The sequence below is a fragment of the Myodes glareolus genome, chromosome X (assembly GCF_982192425.1).
Source record: "Myodes glareolus chromosome X, mMyoGla1.1, whole genome shotgun sequence".
Taxonomy (NCBI): Eukaryota; Metazoa; Chordata; class Mammalia; order Rodentia; family Cricetidae; genus Myodes; species Myodes glareolus.
In genome coordinates this window covers 2,385,054-2,403,516 of record NC_142053.1, presented here as the reverse complement: position 1 = coordinate 2,403,516, position 18,463 = coordinate 2,385,054, and the positions used below count along the sequence as shown (strand labels likewise).

Below are 18,463 nucleotides of genomic sequence, written 5' to 3'. Positions count from 1 at the left end.
GGGGCGTAGTTTACAAACCTGTCTAGAAACACATTTGAGCCAGTTCATCAGATGAGTGCCCAGGCCACATGCAAAGTTGCCCCGTGTTCTCTGTAAACAGGAGCAGGGAATGACTGTCCTCATCTTTCTTGCCTCTCTGTATTTTCCTGTGTTCATAGATAAAAAGAGAAAAGTCCCTTATGATAGAGCACAGCTTTCAGCTTTTTTTTCTGTTTTGTTTTGGTTTTCAGTTTGGTTTTGGTAGGGTTTTTCTTGGTGTTTTTTGTTTGTTGTTTGTTTTGGGGTTTTTTGTTTTGTTTTGTTTTGACTTTGTTTTGTTTTGAGACAGGTTTCTCTCTGGCTGTCCTGGAACTAGCTCTGTAGACCAGGGTGACCTCAAACTCACAGAGATCTGTTTGCCTCCGCCTCCTGAGGGCTGGGATTGAAGGTGTGTTCTTTTACTTTCTAAAGAAAGGTCCCATAACCTTGGAATAGGGCACAGTTGGGACTGCCAAAGAGACCCGGGTCCAGAAGTAGGAAGGAACCAAAGGCTGGCCTGTGTGCCACCATTTTGGCGTTTGCAGGATCCAGTCCTGAGCTCATCAACTAGTGCTGAAGGGCAGGAAGAGCCCGGAGTTGAGTGGTCTAGAGAGAAAGCTGGCAGCCAGTCTGGTGTCCCTTCCTGGAAGGGAGGCGTTGATAATGCTGGCTTCTGCCTAGAAGAGAGTGACGTTTTGCTGAAACTGAGATAAAGAGGGGAATCTAGGGCCAAGAGCATGGTAAAGAGGGGAATCTAGGGCCAAGAGCATGGTAAAGAGGGGAATCTAAGGTCAAGAGCATGGTGGTTGTGCCAGGATGCAGAATCCACATTCTGCCCTGGCTCACACATCAGAGTCTGATCCTGCTGTAAAACTCAGCTGAAGATTATAGGATATTGCTTCCCTTCCCAAATGTACAGACCAAGAAACCAAATCCCAGGGATGGGACCTCTGTGGCTGGAGATTGGTGGCTGGAGGCCAAGCTGTCACCTTCCTTCTTTCACAGGGGTAAATGACTCAGGGGAATCCGCACTGCTGCAGACACAGCCTGCAGCCCAGCAGTCAGGCCTCCCTTGGCTGCCCCCCCCCATCCAAGGAGTTGCTGGCACCCCAGCCTTCCTGGCCTCACAAGCAGAGAAGCCAGCCCTTGGCAGTGCGTGACCAAAGACTGGTTCTCAGCATCTCCCCAGTGTGGAACTTCCTGAGTCCCAGATCACCAATGACTCCCTTGGGAGCCCTAGAAAGAACAAGTCCTTTCCTCTCAGTCCTTCTGACCCAAAGCTGGAAATGAGACCTGGAAACAGTTGGTATCCTGTACAACTGTTCACCTGAGGCTCTAGACTTCAGTCAACTTGTGGCCTGAATGGCCACACAAGTAGTATGGATTCGCCATATTACTTGGCACCCTTTTCCAACCACTGCCTCAGTTGATCTAGCTGTAGCATGGGAACCGTCTCCCTTGACTTCCACAGAACTGATGTGAGGTTCAAATACAGTACTGGATGAGAATGCTTGGGACCTGTGATGCAAAGGGAAGTAAATGGAAACCCAAAGGCTCCAAGCCCCTCCCTCAATGTCCTAGCAGCTCCACCCTTTCCGGGCACTAAGGCTCACATGCTATTCCTATTAAACAAAATCTGACACATGAGAAGACAGTGACGGGGGGGGGGGGGGGGACCTGGTGTAAGGGGGCACTTGCAGCACTGTCCATCAGACCTTACACCCACTCTGTTGTGGGGACTGGAGGTGGCCCTGGAAGCCAAGCCATATGCCCTGTCGCTGGTGGGCCCCTTCACTTCTGCAGGAAGGAGGTATGCCAATGTAGACTACTATGCAACCACTACCCAACCCAAACACAGATGAGGTCAAACCTCCCCACATACTGTAGCGCCCAAGCTCGTGGTAAGGGGGGATAAGCAACAGTGCTTTGGGGAGGCATGAGACCACAGGAAGCATCAATCAAGCAGAAGAAGAGGGCAGGGGCCTGCAGGTGGGTGGGAGAGGGGTAGGGTGTGGGAGGCAGGGGAGGTGTTGGGCAGGCCTCAGCCCCTCCCCGATCCTTCCCAGCGCGCCGCTGGAGACATTGCCCCTCCTGGGCAGGGGGCGGAGAAGACCGCCACAGGAGGGGAGGAGGCGGCGGCGGCGGAGGCGGTGGCGGAGGCGGGATTTGGAGTTTCCCTCCGCTGCGGCGGTAGCAGCGGCGGCCCCTAAGCCCCGGAGCTCTGGTGGCGTTTGCGGGTGGCAGTTGTGTCAGCGGCGCTTTTCACTGCCCAAGCTACGGAAACTTCCTGACCGCGACGCACAGAGCCAGGGATCAAGCTGAGGCCAGCAGAGGTGAGCAGAGCACGCGGAGCCCCACCCCGCCCCCACCCTCTGGCTGCCTACCTCCAAGTACGTTCCTCCACCTTGGACCCCCAAAGTCCTGCCAAACACGTCCCAAAGGCCCCTAGGCATGCCGGGGAACAAGAATCTACAAGACCCATTAGATCCTAGCACTACATACCCCTGCCACCCTGCCCGTGCGCCCTTCCATGTCCCCTGCCATTTCCACCAGCTCCACAGTCGTGAGCGCACAGGTTCCTGTACTGTACATAACAACACCCCCTGCCTCACTACTCACCACTATCCCCAACTCTGCCAACACCATCCCAGACCCTGCCACGCCCCAGTACACCCAGGTGCTGACATAGTGCCAACACATCCTGCAATGTCTGCACTAACATAGCTCTCTAGCTCTCTCTCTCTCTCTCTCTCTCTCTCTCTCTCTCTCTCTCTCTCTCTCACACACACACACACACACACACACACATACACTATGTCCCTATCATCACAAACTTCCCATATGCCCATTACAGACACCCACCCACGTCCCCACAGTCCAGAGTCACTGTTACCCACCCACTATAACAAAATGCACACTCCAGCGGCCGAAACTCCCCATTCCCCAGGCAGACACCTCCAGATCTCCAACACCCTAATATACAGGGACACCTGCTAGATTGCTAAAGCTTCAGCATCCCGCCCTGCCCCCATCGCAAATAGCCTTGAACACTACCCTACACGTCTCTGAGTCCCTCCTACCACCACCCCAACACCTGGCACACAGGCTCTAAAGACTACAGCATTTGGTTGCATCTCTGCCAGGCAGTGGCTTTCTAGCTTGGGACACCCCTCCAGATGCCTCCTTAGACCTTGAGATTCCCCAGGGACTGATTTGACTTCTTCTTCTCTAAGAGATAAAGAAGGCAATTGAGGCCCAAGGTATGGATGGTACTTAGATCTGGAGACAATGGGTGTGGGGCTGGAAGGACAGGAGAGGCAGGCACTGAAATGGAGGAGGCCTAGCTGGGACCAAAGGGGTCCTTCACATAGTGGGTTGCTTCCTTAAGGGCTGAAGTCTGCATGCACTGTTTGTGTTCCAGACTGCATGTATGCTGTGAGGAGTGCTATGTGTGCACGTGTGTTTGTGCGTGTCTGGGAGGAGTGTGTGCTGGATAAAAGGAAAAAGCAGGAGCAGCAGGAGCAGCACCCTCCTGGGCTCCCCCAGGCAACAATTGGTTTCATTCATTCATGCCTTCTTTGTTAATGAGTATTTCTTCTGCGAACGCCCTCAGGCCCTCACTGGGGGGCTGGGGCCAGCTTGGGACCGGGCACACACCAGTTCCTGCCTTGGAGGAACTCCCAGTCCGGCGAGGAGCTGGACCTGGAAAAGCATAAAGCCATTCCCAGTGGAAAGTGGGTTTTGTGGAAAAGACACTGCATTTGGTAGAATCCCTGTCTCTGGGAGTTGCGCTCCTGGCCATGTGACCCGGCCGTGACGGCTGAAATCCTACCACTGGGCCAGGTGGGAATCGTGCATTTTGCTGGGGGCAGTGCCGCTCTTGGGCAACTCAGGGGGACCTAAGAGAGCCCGCATCACGCGCTGAACCTGTGGGGGTCATTGGTCCGGCCAGGAGGCTCTGGGGCGCTCAGCTGGAGCGGCAGTGGGCTCAGCGCCCACCCTGCGGCGGGTCGCGCGAGCGCCGCCTGACACTACCGCCGCCAAAGGGGGCCAGCGGAGGCCCTAAGTGAGGCGGTCTCCCCAACCCTGGCGGCTGGGAGAAGCGGGCGAGGGGCGGGGCCAGCGCGCAAGCAGACGCTGCCAGGGACATGAGTGGGGGCGAATGCGGGGGGGGGGGGGGCTTGGCTGCACCGAACCCTGCAGTGCGGGGGTGGCAACAGGTTCCCATTTGTCCTGTTTGCTGGCACTGCGGGCACGGCAGGCGTCGCGCACTGAGCGCTGACTTTGGAGACTCCCTATTTCACACTAGAGTTGGGGCCTTGCCAGCAGGGGCCTAGAACAAGGTGTAGGCAGGAGTAGGGCCAATTGTTGACGCCGAGGATTCCCTCTCCTTCACCATTGCGGGGTACCTCCCTCCCATGTGCATCCCCAGGACAGTTCCTATCACTTCTTCCAGAAAACCTACTCCAGAGAGCACACCTAGACTTCTATGAGTATCCATATTTCCTTCAGGTTGAAGATCCTCCCTTCAAGCATTCTGAGCCTCCAGGATTGGGAGGGTGGGATACTGGTTCTCCAGCTGTCTGCATCCACGGTCCCATGCCACCACTACCCCATTCACAATATAATCAAGACAACCCCAGCCAGCCCTACTTACAAGTGTGGTACGTTGCAGAACTTCTGTATTGTCTTCAACCTCTGGCCTACCGCCAAGGTCTTACCTGTAGGTGCAGTGGAGTTATGGAGGAAGGACCTAGTCTGGATACCCATGGCCAGGCGGCACCAGATGCCCACTTCTGACACTGTGAAACTAGTATGGAAAGGAGAAAGTAGAATATTGAGAAAGAAAGAAACCCACAGCGCTGCCTCTTCGAGGCCACTGTGAGATAGAGAAGGAAGCCTGCCGACTTGCCCATGAGATCAACAGGGTATAGGGACTGGGACAGGAGCAGCCAGCAGAGGAGACTTGGGTGGAACTGTGTCCACAGAGCCCCAGAACCCTTTGAACACCAACATTGAAACTCATCTTGGAAGCGGGGACATGGCGAGGTGGGAGCTCAGTAACCTGATCTCCTTGGTAGTCCACTACAGTGGTGAAGGGGGGGGTACGACACACGACTGGAGGGCCCTCTGAGGTAGCCTTAGTCTGCTTAGTCTGTATGGCCAGCTTCTTCGCTAGCATCACTTCACACAGCATCTCATCTTAACTCTGACTTACTAGAGGAGTCTTTTCAGAAGGCATACATGGTCTGCAGTGGTGTTAAATGTTACTCTTTATGAGACTTTACATTTTTCACCCCTGAGAAAAATGCTTGCAGTACCCATTATGTGTGCACCAGTCCGCTTTCTTGTCTTTCGTTCCTTAAGCTGGAGCGCCAGAAGTAACTTATAAGTGTGAGTTTTTCTTGTCTGATTATTTTTTGTTTGGGATTTTCATTGTTTGTTGTTGTTTTGTTTTGTTTTGTTTTTTGAAAGGCCGTTTGAGACAGGGTTTCTCTGTGTAGTCCTGGCCGTCCTGGAACTAGTTCTGGACCAGGCTGGCTTCTAACTCAGAGATCTGAGCATCTCTGTCTCTTGGGTGGTGGAATTAGAGGTATGTACCACCACCCTTGTCCAGCTTTCTTATCTGGTTCTCCCCCCCCCCCACACAGGATTTCTCTGTGTAACAGTGCTGGCTGTCCTGGAACTTGCTTTGTAGCCCAAACTGGCCTCAAATTCACAGAGAACTGCCTTCCTCTGCCTCCCAAGTGCGGGGGATTAAAGGTGTGTGTTACCACCGCCCTGCTCTTGTCTAGTTTTTGTTGTTTATTGTTACACTTGTTTCCAAAAGGGTGCTGCCAAAACAAAATCCCCCCTAGGGTGAGAACAGCATACTTGTTTAACAGCAACCTTGCTAACACTGGGTGTTCTCATTTTGAGAACATTCTACTAATGTTAGTTAACAGGGAAGTATTTTCCTTATTTTTTTGAATTGCCTTTCCTTCCAAGCCTGAGCTTCAACCTTTCCCCAAATATTCTTACCCCATCGCATTCCTTCCTTCAGGCAGAGTGTGCAGTCCTTGAGTTCCTTACCCATTTATCTGCGGGGTCTTAACCCTTTGATTATTTTGTGCAAGCTTTATCTTATCTGTTGTGTGTTTTCCTTTAACACTGTTATTTACTTTTCTTGGGCTTTAAGCAGAGAAAGAACACATGGCCAGATGGGGCTTTTTTAGAAGCCTCCCCCTACCTCTCCTTTCATTGTTAGCACTTATCACCCTGATATCTCATTCGGTGTTTTTGCTTATTGTTAGTGTGTCCTGCTGGACTGGAAGACCCAGGCAAGGGGAGCCCCTGTGTGTCTTTCCTGTTCATCACCTGTCTGGTGGGCTGGTTGGTGGCCACCAGCTTTTGTGGACCGAATGGTGCTCTGGCATGGGGCAGGGTGGAGATCAAGCTGGTTTCAGAAACTAGGACAGTGACTTCTGTAGCCATGGCCAGTGCAAAAGACAGGGAGGATGGAGATGGTGACACTGCAGTGGAACGACTTACTTCCGTGTGGATCCATCCAGGGCTTTATGGGAAGAAGGCCACGAGGAGGCGGCAGGGATGGCTTTTAGGATTCATCATGTAATAAAAGCATAGTGTCCCAGTTTAGAGTTGGGTGCTCAGAATTTCTGGGTACCTTTAGCCAGGTCTGTACAAATAAAGCCCAGATGGGAAAAGGGGACCCAGGAGCTGCCTCGTACCTTAAGTATTTTAATGGCATTTCACAGTAGCCCAAATTGGATGGCTCTGATTAGCCCATTATACAGATGGGGGCCATCTAGTTCCAGACAAGGGCTGATAGTTTAGGATTATTAAGTGAGTTGTTTGAGGTAGTTTCTGGTTCTGGGGCTCTGGGCTTTTGTCCCCACCCCTCTTCCTGCCTCCAGAGACCAGACTGGCGCCGAGCAGGGGCAACAGCAACTGGTCCCCTGCTGGGCCCCCCGACCTGCCCTTGGCCTCTGCCCCGACCCTGTCCCGCCTGGGTTGAAGCCCTAGCTCAGCCTGCTGCTCGCAACTCCCACCGGGCTGTTCGCTCGCACTGGTAGGCTGGCCTGGCCCCTGAGCCCGCCCTGCCGTCCCACCGCCCCGCCCCGCCCCGCCCCTCCGAGTTGCTACTAAGTCAGTCCGAAGGCAGAGGCTTCCAAGGTGGAAGCTGGATCGGGCTGCCAGGAAGCGGCCAGCGCAGGAGTGGCGCGAGGCTTGGCTTCCACGTGTGAGCCTGCTCCGCCACCCCGCCGTCTCCGAGAGCCCAAGCCTGGGGACTCCCTCCCCAGGGACGATACCTGCGCCCTGCCGTGGCACTAGCTGTGGCCAGGACGTTCACGCGCGGTCGCCTGCCTCTGGATCTCGCTCCAGGTCTCTCCTTTTGTTCTCTCCTGGGGTGGGGAAGAGTGGGGCCGGGTCAGCTCTTACAAGGACTCGCCTAGGCCCCTCACCTTGGTGACCCTCTTGTTCTCTGGGTTTTTCTGGGCATAGAGGAAATCCAGGCCTTGAACCCAATTTCTCCACACATCCAAAGTCGAACTTGGGAAGTGATGGAGATCGGGGCAAGTGAGAAACTCAGAAAAGGGGTGTGGAGGGAACTTGCTTTAGTTCTAGAACCCCAGAAAAAGTCTTCGTTCAGGAGGCCACTAGACGCCCAGCTTTCTTCTTCTGGAATGTCTCACGCAAACTATCTAAGCGGGACCGGGAGCAGCATCCCAGTGGCGGTAGCCTCGGGTGTTTTTCCTGGGGCACCTTCCTTGGTCTTCTCACTGTGGGTGGAGTGCAAGGAGAGAAGCAGGCGATGGAGGAATGTCCCTGTAGGGACACTGGGCGCCTGCCCTCAGGACAGGGGTTGACTTCCCTTCTCCAGTAGTCTGGTCCATGCCGCGGGACTAGAGACAAACCTGCCCTCACTCCGCGCCTGATCTCTCTCCACAGCACCCGCTGTCCCTGTCCGACGTGCAGAAGTGAGGAACGCCGCGCACCCATGGAGAGTCTGGGTCGTTCGTGCCTGTGGCTGCGCCAGACGCTGTCGCCCCCGCGCCCACAGCTTCTGCTGCTGGACTGCCGCAGCCGGGAGCTGTACGAGTCGGCGCGCATCCGCGGGGCGCTGAGCGTGGCCCTGCCCGCCCTGATGCTGCGCCGCCTACGGAGAGGGAGCCTGTCTGTGCGCTCGCTCTTGCCTGGGCCACCGCTGCAGCCTCCCCCACCCGCCCCTGTGCTTCTGTACGACCAGGGTAGTGGCCGAAGCCAGCGTGGAGAGGCAGACGCAGAGGCACAGGCACAAGAAGCCCCAGAGTGGGAGGCTGACTCGGTTCTGGGCGTCCTGCTCCAGAAGCTGCGGGAAGAAGGCTACCTGGCCTACTACCTACAGGGTAAGTGAGGGGCAGTGGGCCGAGAGAGGGCACAGGCCGCCTCTGGTGGCATCAGGTCAGGAGAAGGCCGTGCCTTCCGAGGAGGTTTCATAATTACTTTATCCTTGGGCAAACTTCACCTTATTTTGTGTAAAATGTAGGTAAGACTCCCTCCCAATAACCTGCCAGACAGCTTTTGGGAAGGTAGACCTGAGCATGGCCTTGGGCTTGTCCTTCATCCCTCTGAGCCCATTTATAAGTTTGGAAAATGGGGAGAATGGTCGTGAAACAGCCACAAGTGCTGAGTGAGGATGGGTGGGTATCGCAGCACTCACCACACGTGGTGCTCCAGTATAGGTGAAACTGATGGCTTGCATGTCCCCTTTGGCAATATCTGCAACCCACCTGGGCTGTGTAGGGTCAGCTCTCTAGCCCCAGCTAGGGATTCTTGGCTACCCAGGTGGCTATAATAGCAAGACCCCCTCCCATTCTTTCCTGACAGGTGGTTTCAGCAAATTCCAGGCCGAGTGTCCTAACCTTTGTGAAACCAGCTTTAGTGGTCCTGCCAGCTCAAGCTTGGCCTCAGTACCTAGCCCTGTGCCTGTGGTGGGGCTAGGGGGTCTGTGCTTGGCCTCTGATGTCTCTGATGCAGAGTCTGAGGCTGACCGCGACTCCATGAGCTGTGGCCTAGATTCGGAGAGCACCACATCCCCTCCAACTGGGCTGCTACCACCCTTCCCAGTCCAGATCCTGCCCAATCTCTACCTAGGCAGTGCCCGAGATTCAGCCAACTTGGAGAGCCTTGCCAAGCTTGGCATCCGCTATATCCTCAATGTCACCCCCAACCTCCCTAACCTCTTTGAGAAGAATGGTGACTTTCACTACAAGCAGATTCCCATCTCTGACCATTGGAGCCAGAATCTGTCCCAGTTCTTTCCAGAGGCCATTGCATTCATTGGTGAGTCCTCCCTATCCCCACTGTGTTCTCTCTCAACCTGTCCCCACCCACCAGACTGACTCCTGGCCTCTCCTGCTCCTTACCCTCTCCTATAAGATTAGCTACCATTCCCAGAGCCCACAAGGCACTTGGGGAGGGGGTAGAGCTCTGGTCATCTGCCAGTGAAACTTCCCACATATGGGCATTGAAGGATGGGGAGACTGAGATGCTGCGCCCCAAAATTCAGTTGGCTCTGACCTCACTCGTGCTGACCCTTGCCTGGGGGGGGTGTTTGTTTCTGTCCTGCTCTACCTAGATGAGGCCTTGTCCCAGAACTGCGGGGTGCTCGTCCACTGCCTGGCAGGGGTCAGCCGCTCTGTCACTGTCACCGTGGCCTACCTCATGCAGAAGCTCCACCTCTCACTCAACGATGCCTACGACTTGGTCAAGCGGAAGAAGTCTAACATCTCACCCAACTTCAACTTCATGGGGCAGCTGTTAGACTTTGAGCGCAGCCTGCGCCTGGAGGAGAGGCGCTCTGGGGGGCAGGGCAGTGGGGGGCCGGAGTCCACTGTCTCAGACCCACCTTCTTTCTTTACTACCCCTACCAGTGATGGGGTCTTTGAGCTGGACCCCACATAAGAGCTGTGTGGGGCTGCTGGGCTGATCCCTACCTACGACCCCATGTATTAGCAGGGATGGGATGCAGCCATAGCGGGCGGGGGGGGGGGAGGGGGAGAGAAGCTCAATACCTCACATGGGGGTGGTGGAGCAAGGCAGGAACAGAGCAGAGGCCTGCCCTACCCCAGATTCTATTACACGTGCCTATGGGTGGATCCGTGGCTACGGGCCAGACCTGCACCGCTTTAGAGCGGGACCATGCTCCAGAACCTGCCTCTTCTGCGACTGTTACTTTATTCTTTCGGGGTGGGCTTCCTATCCAAGAGACCAACCATTCCAGATTTCTGCCTGCTGCCTGGGCCCTGCCCCTTCTTGCAGTTTCCTCTTCAGGAAGATTGTATCACACTTTGCCACAGGGACCTGCTCTCAGTTCCTTCAGTCTCCAAATGGCCACCTGTGGGGAAAGGCCTCACAACTTTCACTGTTGTAGTCTCCTTCCTTCCTCCCTGACTAGAACTTCGACTTCTTGGGGCTCTGGGATGGGGACTCTGAGAGGCAATGGCTGCTCTCAACATCCACAGGGACAGCCTCTCTGGGTGGCTTTTTGCTGGGCAGTGTCACATGGGAGGGCATGGGCCTGGGAGCCAATAGGCAGGATCCCAGCCACACATCTGGTGCCCCGACTGTTTCTTTCCTCCTCCCCCAGATGTCTTGACAGGATCACTGAGACTCTTTGTGACTGAGGGTGGTCAAACTGCCACCGGAGGAGATGGGGTCTCAGAGTGAGAGCTGAGGGGGAGGGAGGGAAGGATGAAGGCCTCAATTTTGCTGCTGTGTGTCTCACACAGCCGGTGTTGGTTTGGGGGGCAGGGAAGGGGCCAAGCTGCAGACACACACATGGTCATTCATCGAAGTCCACACCCCTTTGCAAACAGTGTGTATGTATGTGTGTGTTCACACTTGCACACTAACCTACTCACACATTCAGCCTGGAACTGGCAGTACCTGTGGCAGCAGGACCATCTTGTCTTTGAACCTGGAGAGGGTTGTGCTTATTTGTTTTTGTAATCCACTTTATAATCGCTCACTTTAATTGTTCCTCCTGAATAAACAGTTTATTTAATATACTCAACAGAGGGTGCTGCTTCTTGGGATCCTTGGGGAAGGGAGGGAGAGGAAAGGGAAACTCACCCATTCCTCATTTCCCGTCTGTATGCTCCCTGTTGGTTACCTGATCACTCACAGTCCATTTGAACTCCTATTCTAGCACACACTTAAGAAACTGGGGTACAACAATAAGCCAGATATGAAGAAGCTGCTTCATTTTCAGAGGAGAATGAGATACAGTGTGTGGGCCAGTGCCACAATCAGAGAACGGAATTAAATACCCCAAATCGGTCAGGAAGGACGTGAGCTGGGTAGATCATACAATGTGGAATCGAAGCTACAAAAGCCTAGGCAGGGTCAGGGAGAGTTGTGCGACTCTTGTTCACTGGACCGTCTGGCATGTTAGGTAGAGTCCACATCACTGAGCCATGTAAGTTTTAGGTAGGGCTTTTCTGCTCAACACTGCCGGTGCCTTCACCCTTTCACGAGCAGACCTGGGAAGCTGTTTTCAAAGCCTAGAGATAGAACAGAAGGGAAGGAAGAGCAGCAGAGTGTGTATGAAGGAGAAAGTAATGGAGACCGAGTTGTATCAGTAGGGTTTCCAGTCAGCACAGGCATACCTGAGGCAATAAGCTTGCAGAGAGAAAAAATTGATTTTCGGCTCACATTTCAAAGTTCCAGGCCACGGCTGGTTGGCCCTGCACTCTGGGCAGCACCTGATAGCTGGAGTGTCAAGTGAGACGCATGACCAAGAGGAAAAGGAAGGGACTGGTGTCCCCTAAGACCCTTCAAGACATCTCGAACTGGCCTGGGCAGTGGTGATGCACATGCCTTTAATCCCACCACTCAGGAGACAGAGGCAGGCGTATCTCTGGTCTAGAAGAGCTAGTTCCAGAACAGGCTCCAAAGCTACAGGGAAACCCTGTCTGGAGGGGTGAAGGGGAAGATGTCTCAAACTAAAGACATAGCCGCTCCCCCTAGGCTCCACTTCCCAGTAGCAGTGCCTGAGAGACTAAGCTCTTAAACACGAACTTCTGAGACATTCAAAATTCCAACTGCAGCAATAGACTTAGAAATGGGATGTTCAGGTAACACTCCCAATCCAAAAACCCTAAAATGAGGGTGAAATTTAAAACCCTGTGACCAAATGGTTGAGCTGCTGATAAAATAAGAGAAAGGTTCTGAGGTGGGGAAAAAAACAGTGAGGAACGTCCAGTCCAAAACTGCCTGGGGCATAATATCCTAGGCCTGAGAGCCAGGAGCCTCCACAGGAATGTAGCCTCTCGTACGTGTTGGTCTTTAAAACTAGGATACACTACTTCTTTCTTTCTGGCAGGGTCACATGTAGCCCAGGCTGGCTTCAAATTCACTGAATTCATTTTGAGGCTGAGGATGACTTAGAATTCCTGATCCTCTTGCTTCCACCTCCCAAGTACCAGAATTCCAGGCAGATACCACCACCATAGCAGGCAAAGTGCTGGCTGACTCATTAAATTTATGGTAGTTTGTGACAGCAGCAAATAAATACAATAGATGACCTGGAAAAATACCCCTTCAGAAACAAATAAGGATGCATACTTATCTTAAACTTATATTTGTGTCAAAGTGGAATGAAAAGAAAATGTCACCCTCTGAGAATTTCTTGCTACAATAAAAGCAACACGTATACAAAAGGACTTATCACACCGGTGCACATATACAAGAATGCAGGCAAAATACTCATAAAATAAAATATTAAAATAAATCTTAAAAATAGCAAAGTTTGGGGCTGGAGAGATGGCTCAGCGACTAAGAGCATTGCCTGCTCTTCCAAAGGTCCTGAGTTCAATTCCCAGCAATCACATGGTGGCTCACAACCATCTGTAATGAAGCCTGGTGTCCTCTTCTGGCCTGCAGACAGAATACTGTATACATAATAAACAAATAAATAAATATTTTAAAAAAATAGCAAAGTTTAAGCTGAGTGTGGTAGCACACACCCATGATTCTGGCATTGGGAGTTGGGATCAGGAGGATTAGGAGTTCAAGGCCAACTTGTACCTTGTCAAAGAACTACTGGAGAAATAGTCTTACCCAGGGAAGAGCACACCAATTGATTATTCAATACCAAATGGTCGGCCCTAAAATCATATATACAAGTAATATTATACAGACTGAGCAGATTGTATTTAGAAATATATATATATATATGTAAAAACAATTAATACAAATAGAAGCCATGAATTTGAAAGAGAGGAAGGAGTGGTTTATGAAAGGATTTGGAGGAAGGAAAAAGAAGGGGTAATTTATGTAATTATAATCTCAAAAAATAGAAAAAGTAATTTTGAAGAGACAATGCCTGAAAATTTTACACTATGGAAAGACTTTATGGGGGAACTGCTAAGTCTCCCCAGTCTCTGTCTTCCCCTTTACATTTTTATAAATAAAATACCCAACAGTCAATAGAGTATAAACATCCCAAGTACAGACTTCATTTTCTGTCCTCCCTTGTGCCAACTGTGGTCTTGTTTTTATGTATCATCTACTTTTTCTGGTAGTACCTTAGCAGTATGTGTGTGTGTGTGTGTGTGTGTGTGTGTGTGTGTGTGTGTGTGTGTGTGTTCTTTGAGCTCACCAAGTAGGATAGTCTGTCTGACTACTCAGTATGCCCCAGCAATCCGCCTGTCTCTGCCTCCCCAAATCTGGATTTATAGCATGAGCTATCACCTCCAGCTTTTTAATGTGGATTCCTGGGTACTGAATTCAAGACCTTCTGATTGCAAAGCAAAGCACTTTACTGACTGAGCCATTTTCCTAGTCCAGCATTTTAGCATTTTATTTATTAATTTTGGTTTTTTAAGATAGGGTTTCTCTATATGGCCCTGGCTGTCCTGGAACTAGCTCTGTCAACCAGGCTGGCCTCGAACTCACAGAGATCTGCCTGCCTCTGCCTCCCAAGTAAGGGATTAAAAGTGTGCACCACAACTGCCTGGCACATTTTAGCATTTTAATAAGTTATTTAAAATTCCCAGTCTGTTAAATCCAACCTCCCTACACTATCTGATTTTGGTTTTGGTACCCACTTTGACTCATCCTTGGAACTGTCTTGTTGAGAGTTGAGCATTATATACCAGGGGAAAGGAATCACTATAACAGTCCCCTGCAATGTGGTAATGAAGTGGCAGCGAGAGGCCATGTTCTATAATGCATTATGTCTTGGGGAACCTGTCTCTGCCCTGTGCTTCTCAAATTCTGACTCTCCAAAAGTGGGGCAGGATGACCACAGGAAACTAGAGCTGGCCATTCCATTTCCCCATCCACCCCTGCCATGAAGGCTCCAATAAAGCCCAGCAGGGCAGAACCTGCCTCAATAGCTTCTCTTGAGGTCAGGATGTGTTAAGAATAATGTGGTCTGGATGCATTTTTTAAAATATATTTTTATTGATATTTATTGAGCTCTACATTTTTCTCTGTTCCCCTCCTGCCTCTCCGCTCCCCGCTTCAGTCCTCCCCCAAGGTCTTCATGCTCCCAATTTACTCACGAAATCTTATCTTTTTCTACTTCCCATGTAGATTAGATCTATGTAAGTCTCTCTTAGTGTCCTCATTGTTGTCTAAGTTCTCTGGGATTGTGGTTTGTAGGCTGGTTTTCTTTGCTTTATGTTTAAAAACCACCTATGAGTGAGTACATATGATATTTGTCTTTCTGGGTCTGGGTTACCTCACTCAAAATAATGTTTTGTAGCTCCATCCATTTTCCTGCAAAATTCAAGATGTCGTTATTTTTTTCTGCTGTGTAGTACTCCATTGTGTAAATGTACCACATTTTCCTTATGCATTCTTTGGTCAAGAGGCATTTAGGTTGGTTCCAGGTTCTGGGTATGACAAACAATGCTGCTATGAACATAGTTGAGCACATGTCCTTGTGGCATGATTGAGTATCTTTTGGATATATACCCAAAAGTGGTATTACTGTGTCTTGAGGAAGGTTGTTTCCTAATTTTTTGAGAAATCGCCACACTGACATCCAAAGGGGTTGTACCAGCTTGCATTCCCACCAGCAATGCAGAAGTGTTCCCTTTTCCCCACAACCTCTCCAGCATAAGTTGTCATCAGTGTTTTTGATCTTGGCCATTCTTACAGGTGTTAGATGGAATCTCAGAGCTGTTTTGATTTGCATTTTTCTGATGACTAAGGATGTTGAACATCTCCTTAAGTGTCTTTCAGCCATTTTAGATTCCTCTGTTGAGAATTCTCTGTTGAGGTCTGTACTCCATTTTTTTTTTATTGGATAATGTGATCTTTTGGTGTCTAATTTCTTGAGTTCTTTGTTTATTTTGGAGATCAGCCCTCTGTCTGATGTGGGGTTAATGAAGATCTTTTCCCATTCTGTAGGCTGTCGTTTTGTCTTGTTGACTGTGTCCTTTGCTTTACAGAAGCTTTTCAGTTTCAGGAGGTCCCATTTATTAATTGTTTCTCTCAGTGTCTGTGCTGCTGGGGTTATATTTAGGAAGTGGTTCCCTGTGCCAATGCATTCAAGTGTACTTCTCACTTTCTCTTCTATAAGGTTCAGTGTGTCCGGCTTTATGTTGAAGTCTTTGATCCATTTGGACTTGAGTTTTGTGCATGGTGATAGATATGGGTCTATTTTCATTCTTCTACATGTTGACATCCAGTTATGCCAGCACCACTTGTTTAATATGCTTTCTTTTTCCATTTGATATTTTTTGCTTCTTTATCAAAGATCAGGTGTTCGAAGATGTGTGGATTGATATCCGGGTCTTTTCTTTGGTTCCATTGGTCCTCCTGTCTGTTCTTATGCCAATATCAGGCTGTTTTCAGTACTGTAGCTTTTTGTAGAGTTTGAAGTCAGGTTGTGATGCCTGGTCTGGATGCATTTTAAATACCTAGGTTCTCTTCCCCTGCTGGAAACATGAGCTTGTTCTTTGTGTGAGCCCTACTAGGTTTATGACGACAAAGTTCCTAAGAGCATGCAAATCTGCAAAAACTTAAAACTTTTTTAAAATTAAAACTAATTGTTTAAACTTTCCACTCTGAGCCTCTGCAATTCAGCAATTTCCATGAAGTAGGTCTTCAGTGATCCCAGGTGGCTTGTAGGTTCCTTGGGTTCCTGTGTGTGCTTGCCCCATTCCAACCTGGTGAGGATGGTTTATGAATTTGAAGGAGTGCTTCATTTTCAGCTACTTTGACATTGTTTAGCATGGCAATGACTTCTCAGCTCCTTATGCAATGGATCACACATTAGTTTCCTAGGGCAACTTCTAGAATAAATACAGAGAACACTGACTCCAGACTAGAAAAGGGAAGCGTGAAATGATGAAGGGAAAAACTCTCTATTAATGCAGAAGTCAAGAGAGAAATGAAAATACAGAAGCACTGGAATAAGTAGAAAATATAAGATGACCTCTGGGACAATATTAAGCATCTAAGGTGGACAATTTAGAGATATGAAGAATGAGAAAGAGAAACAAGCTGTAGCATGACTTTTCCTGGAGAAGATGGGAATAAGCATCTATTCACCCCCAGACAATATATCAAATGAACAATTCTACTCAACTCTAGCTTAGTGAACCAATGAGTTTATTGGGGGCATAGTTACAGGGGCATTGGTGAGCATGATGAGTCCAAGGCAAGCTGTCTCACCTAAAAGCCCATCTCAGCAGAGATAAACAACTCATGAAAACTCCATCTCTGGAGCTTCCTGAACAACTTGCAGGTTTCTTGGTCTACTGGAGAGTCTCTCTTCAGATACTGTTTACTGCTGAGGCCAGAGAAATGTCAGTGGATAACTCTTGTATGGGACCTGGGTTAAATTCCCAGCACTCACATCAGACAGCTCAATGAACCCTACTAAGAAAACGTGGGCATTAGTCAATGTTTCAATAAAAGGACATACCTCACACAGACTACTAATGAGGAAAAGAGGAGAATTTCAGTCACAGTTTTAGAAATTTAAAGTAGAAAGAACATAGGCAAGAACTACCAGTTAGCTGCATCAGCTCAGATCATAGATAGCAATTGCACAAATCCCAGGAACAAGTAACCACCACATTCCAAGACAGGAATAGAGAGGCTGTAGGGAACTTGAGAGGTCACACAGAACTACTTCCCAGGAGCATACCCCAAATGACCTAAGGACCTGTCACAGGCTCCGCCACTTAAAGGTCCCATCCAAGTCTTTCATCACAGAAACTTTTGATAGAGACACAAACTCTATTTCAATCATAACAAATACAAAGAATGCCATTCACAGATACTCCACAGTCACCATTTAAAGACAAAGATACACAAATTGAGAAAGTAGCAAGAGAAAAATGACCCACAAAGCCAAATTAACATCTGACTTATGGTCAGAAACAATGTAGGTCAGAAGTCAGAGGAGTGATGCATTCAGAGTGCAAAAAAGCAAATAATATTATCAATCAAAAGGTCCATACCCAGCTTTTCAAAAGTAAAAGTTTGGGGTGAAGATGTTCAGTTGGCAGAGTGTGTGTCTAGCAAGCATGGAGCTCTGAGTTACATTCCCAGCACTGCATAGAACCATTCTCTAAAATACATTTACCATTTTCCAGAGGTTTTATTTTGTTTTTATTTCTATATGTGAGTGCCCATGGGAACAGAAGAGGATTTCGGATTCATCGGAGTCAGCTGTGATGTCAGCTCTTCAAGGTATTTTATTATATAACAGGTCTCCTTTCCTATCTTCTCAGGCTCAAATCAATGTTTCAGCTAGTTCAGAACTGGCAAGGACACTATTCATGACTTTCTGCCAGTCAGCTTCTCATTGTGTCCTCACCTGGCATCTCTTCAGTATGTGCCTGTTGAGAAAGAGAGCAAGTGAGCTCTCTTGGCGTCTCTTATAAGGACCCTAATCTTATCAGATAGGGGTACCATCCTCACGATTTTTAAATTATTTCCTTATAGGCTCAGTTTTCAAATATAGTCCCATGAGAGTTTCAACACGTGAATTAGAAACATACCTTTTCAGCTCATCACAATCTACAGATTATCTGAGGATTCAATGATATCTCTGCCAAAATCTCACTTTTTTGGCAGAAATTGACAAACTGATGTTAAGAATTTATATGGAAATGCAAGAAACTTAGAATAGACAGAACAATTTTGAAAAGAACAAAGTTGGAGGGCTCTCAAATCCTAATTTCAAAACTTATCACATAGCTACAATAATTAAGACACTATGGTACTGACACAGGAATAAATGGAATAGAATTGAGACTCAAACAAAAGAGATCTAGCAGGGTGTGTAGATTATGTCTAATCCCAGCATTTGGGAGGCAGAAACAGGTGGATCTCTGAATTCAAGGCTAGCCTGGTCTACAGAGTGAGTTCCAGGACCCAAAGCTACATAGTGAGACCCTGTCTCAAAAAAGAAATGGTACTGGGACAGCTAAAC

General features: G+C 49.4%; 1 protein-coding gene across 2 annotated transcripts; it reads left to right on the top strand.

Moving 5' to 3' along the window:
* The first annotated feature begins 2,230 nt into the window (after positions 1-2,230).
* On the top strand, positions 2,231-11,074 carry Dusp9 (dual specificity phosphatase 9). Of its 2 annotated transcripts, none has more exons than XM_087902781.1 (4): positions 2,231-2,351; positions 7,969-8,405; positions 8,887-9,342; positions 9,638-11,074. In XM_087902781.1, exons 2-4 carry the CDS (start codon positions 8,018-8,020, stop codon positions 9,961-9,963), a joined length of 1,170 nt encoding a protein of 389 aa, XP_087758907.1. In that variant the 5' UTR covers positions 2,231-2,351; positions 7,969-8,017; the 3' UTR covers positions 9,964-11,074. The 2 variants fall into 2 exon arrangements, with proteins under 2 accessions (XP_087758907.1, XP_085540478.1); XM_085684352.2 differs by lacking the exon at positions 2,231-2,351 and adding an exon at positions 7,189-7,401.
* The last annotated feature ends 7,389 nt before the right edge of the window (positions 11,075-18,463 follow it).

What these genes read in the sequence shown, in the direction of transcription:
- Dusp9 (XM_087902781.1), top strand. Translation starts at nt 8,018, where the DNA reads ATGGAGAGTCTGGGTCGTTCGTGCCTGTGGCTGCGCCAGACGCTGTCG. An exon ending in CCTGGCCTACTACCTACAGG is followed by an intron (nt 8,406 to 8,886) that starts GTAAGTGAGGGG and finishes CTTTCCTGACAG; the next exon opens with GTGGTTTCAGCAAATTCCAG. An exon ending in AGAGGCCATTGCATTCATTG is followed by an intron (nt 9,343 to 9,637) that starts GTGAGTCCTCCC and finishes TGCTCTACCTAG; the next exon opens with ATGAGGCCTTGTCCCAGAAC.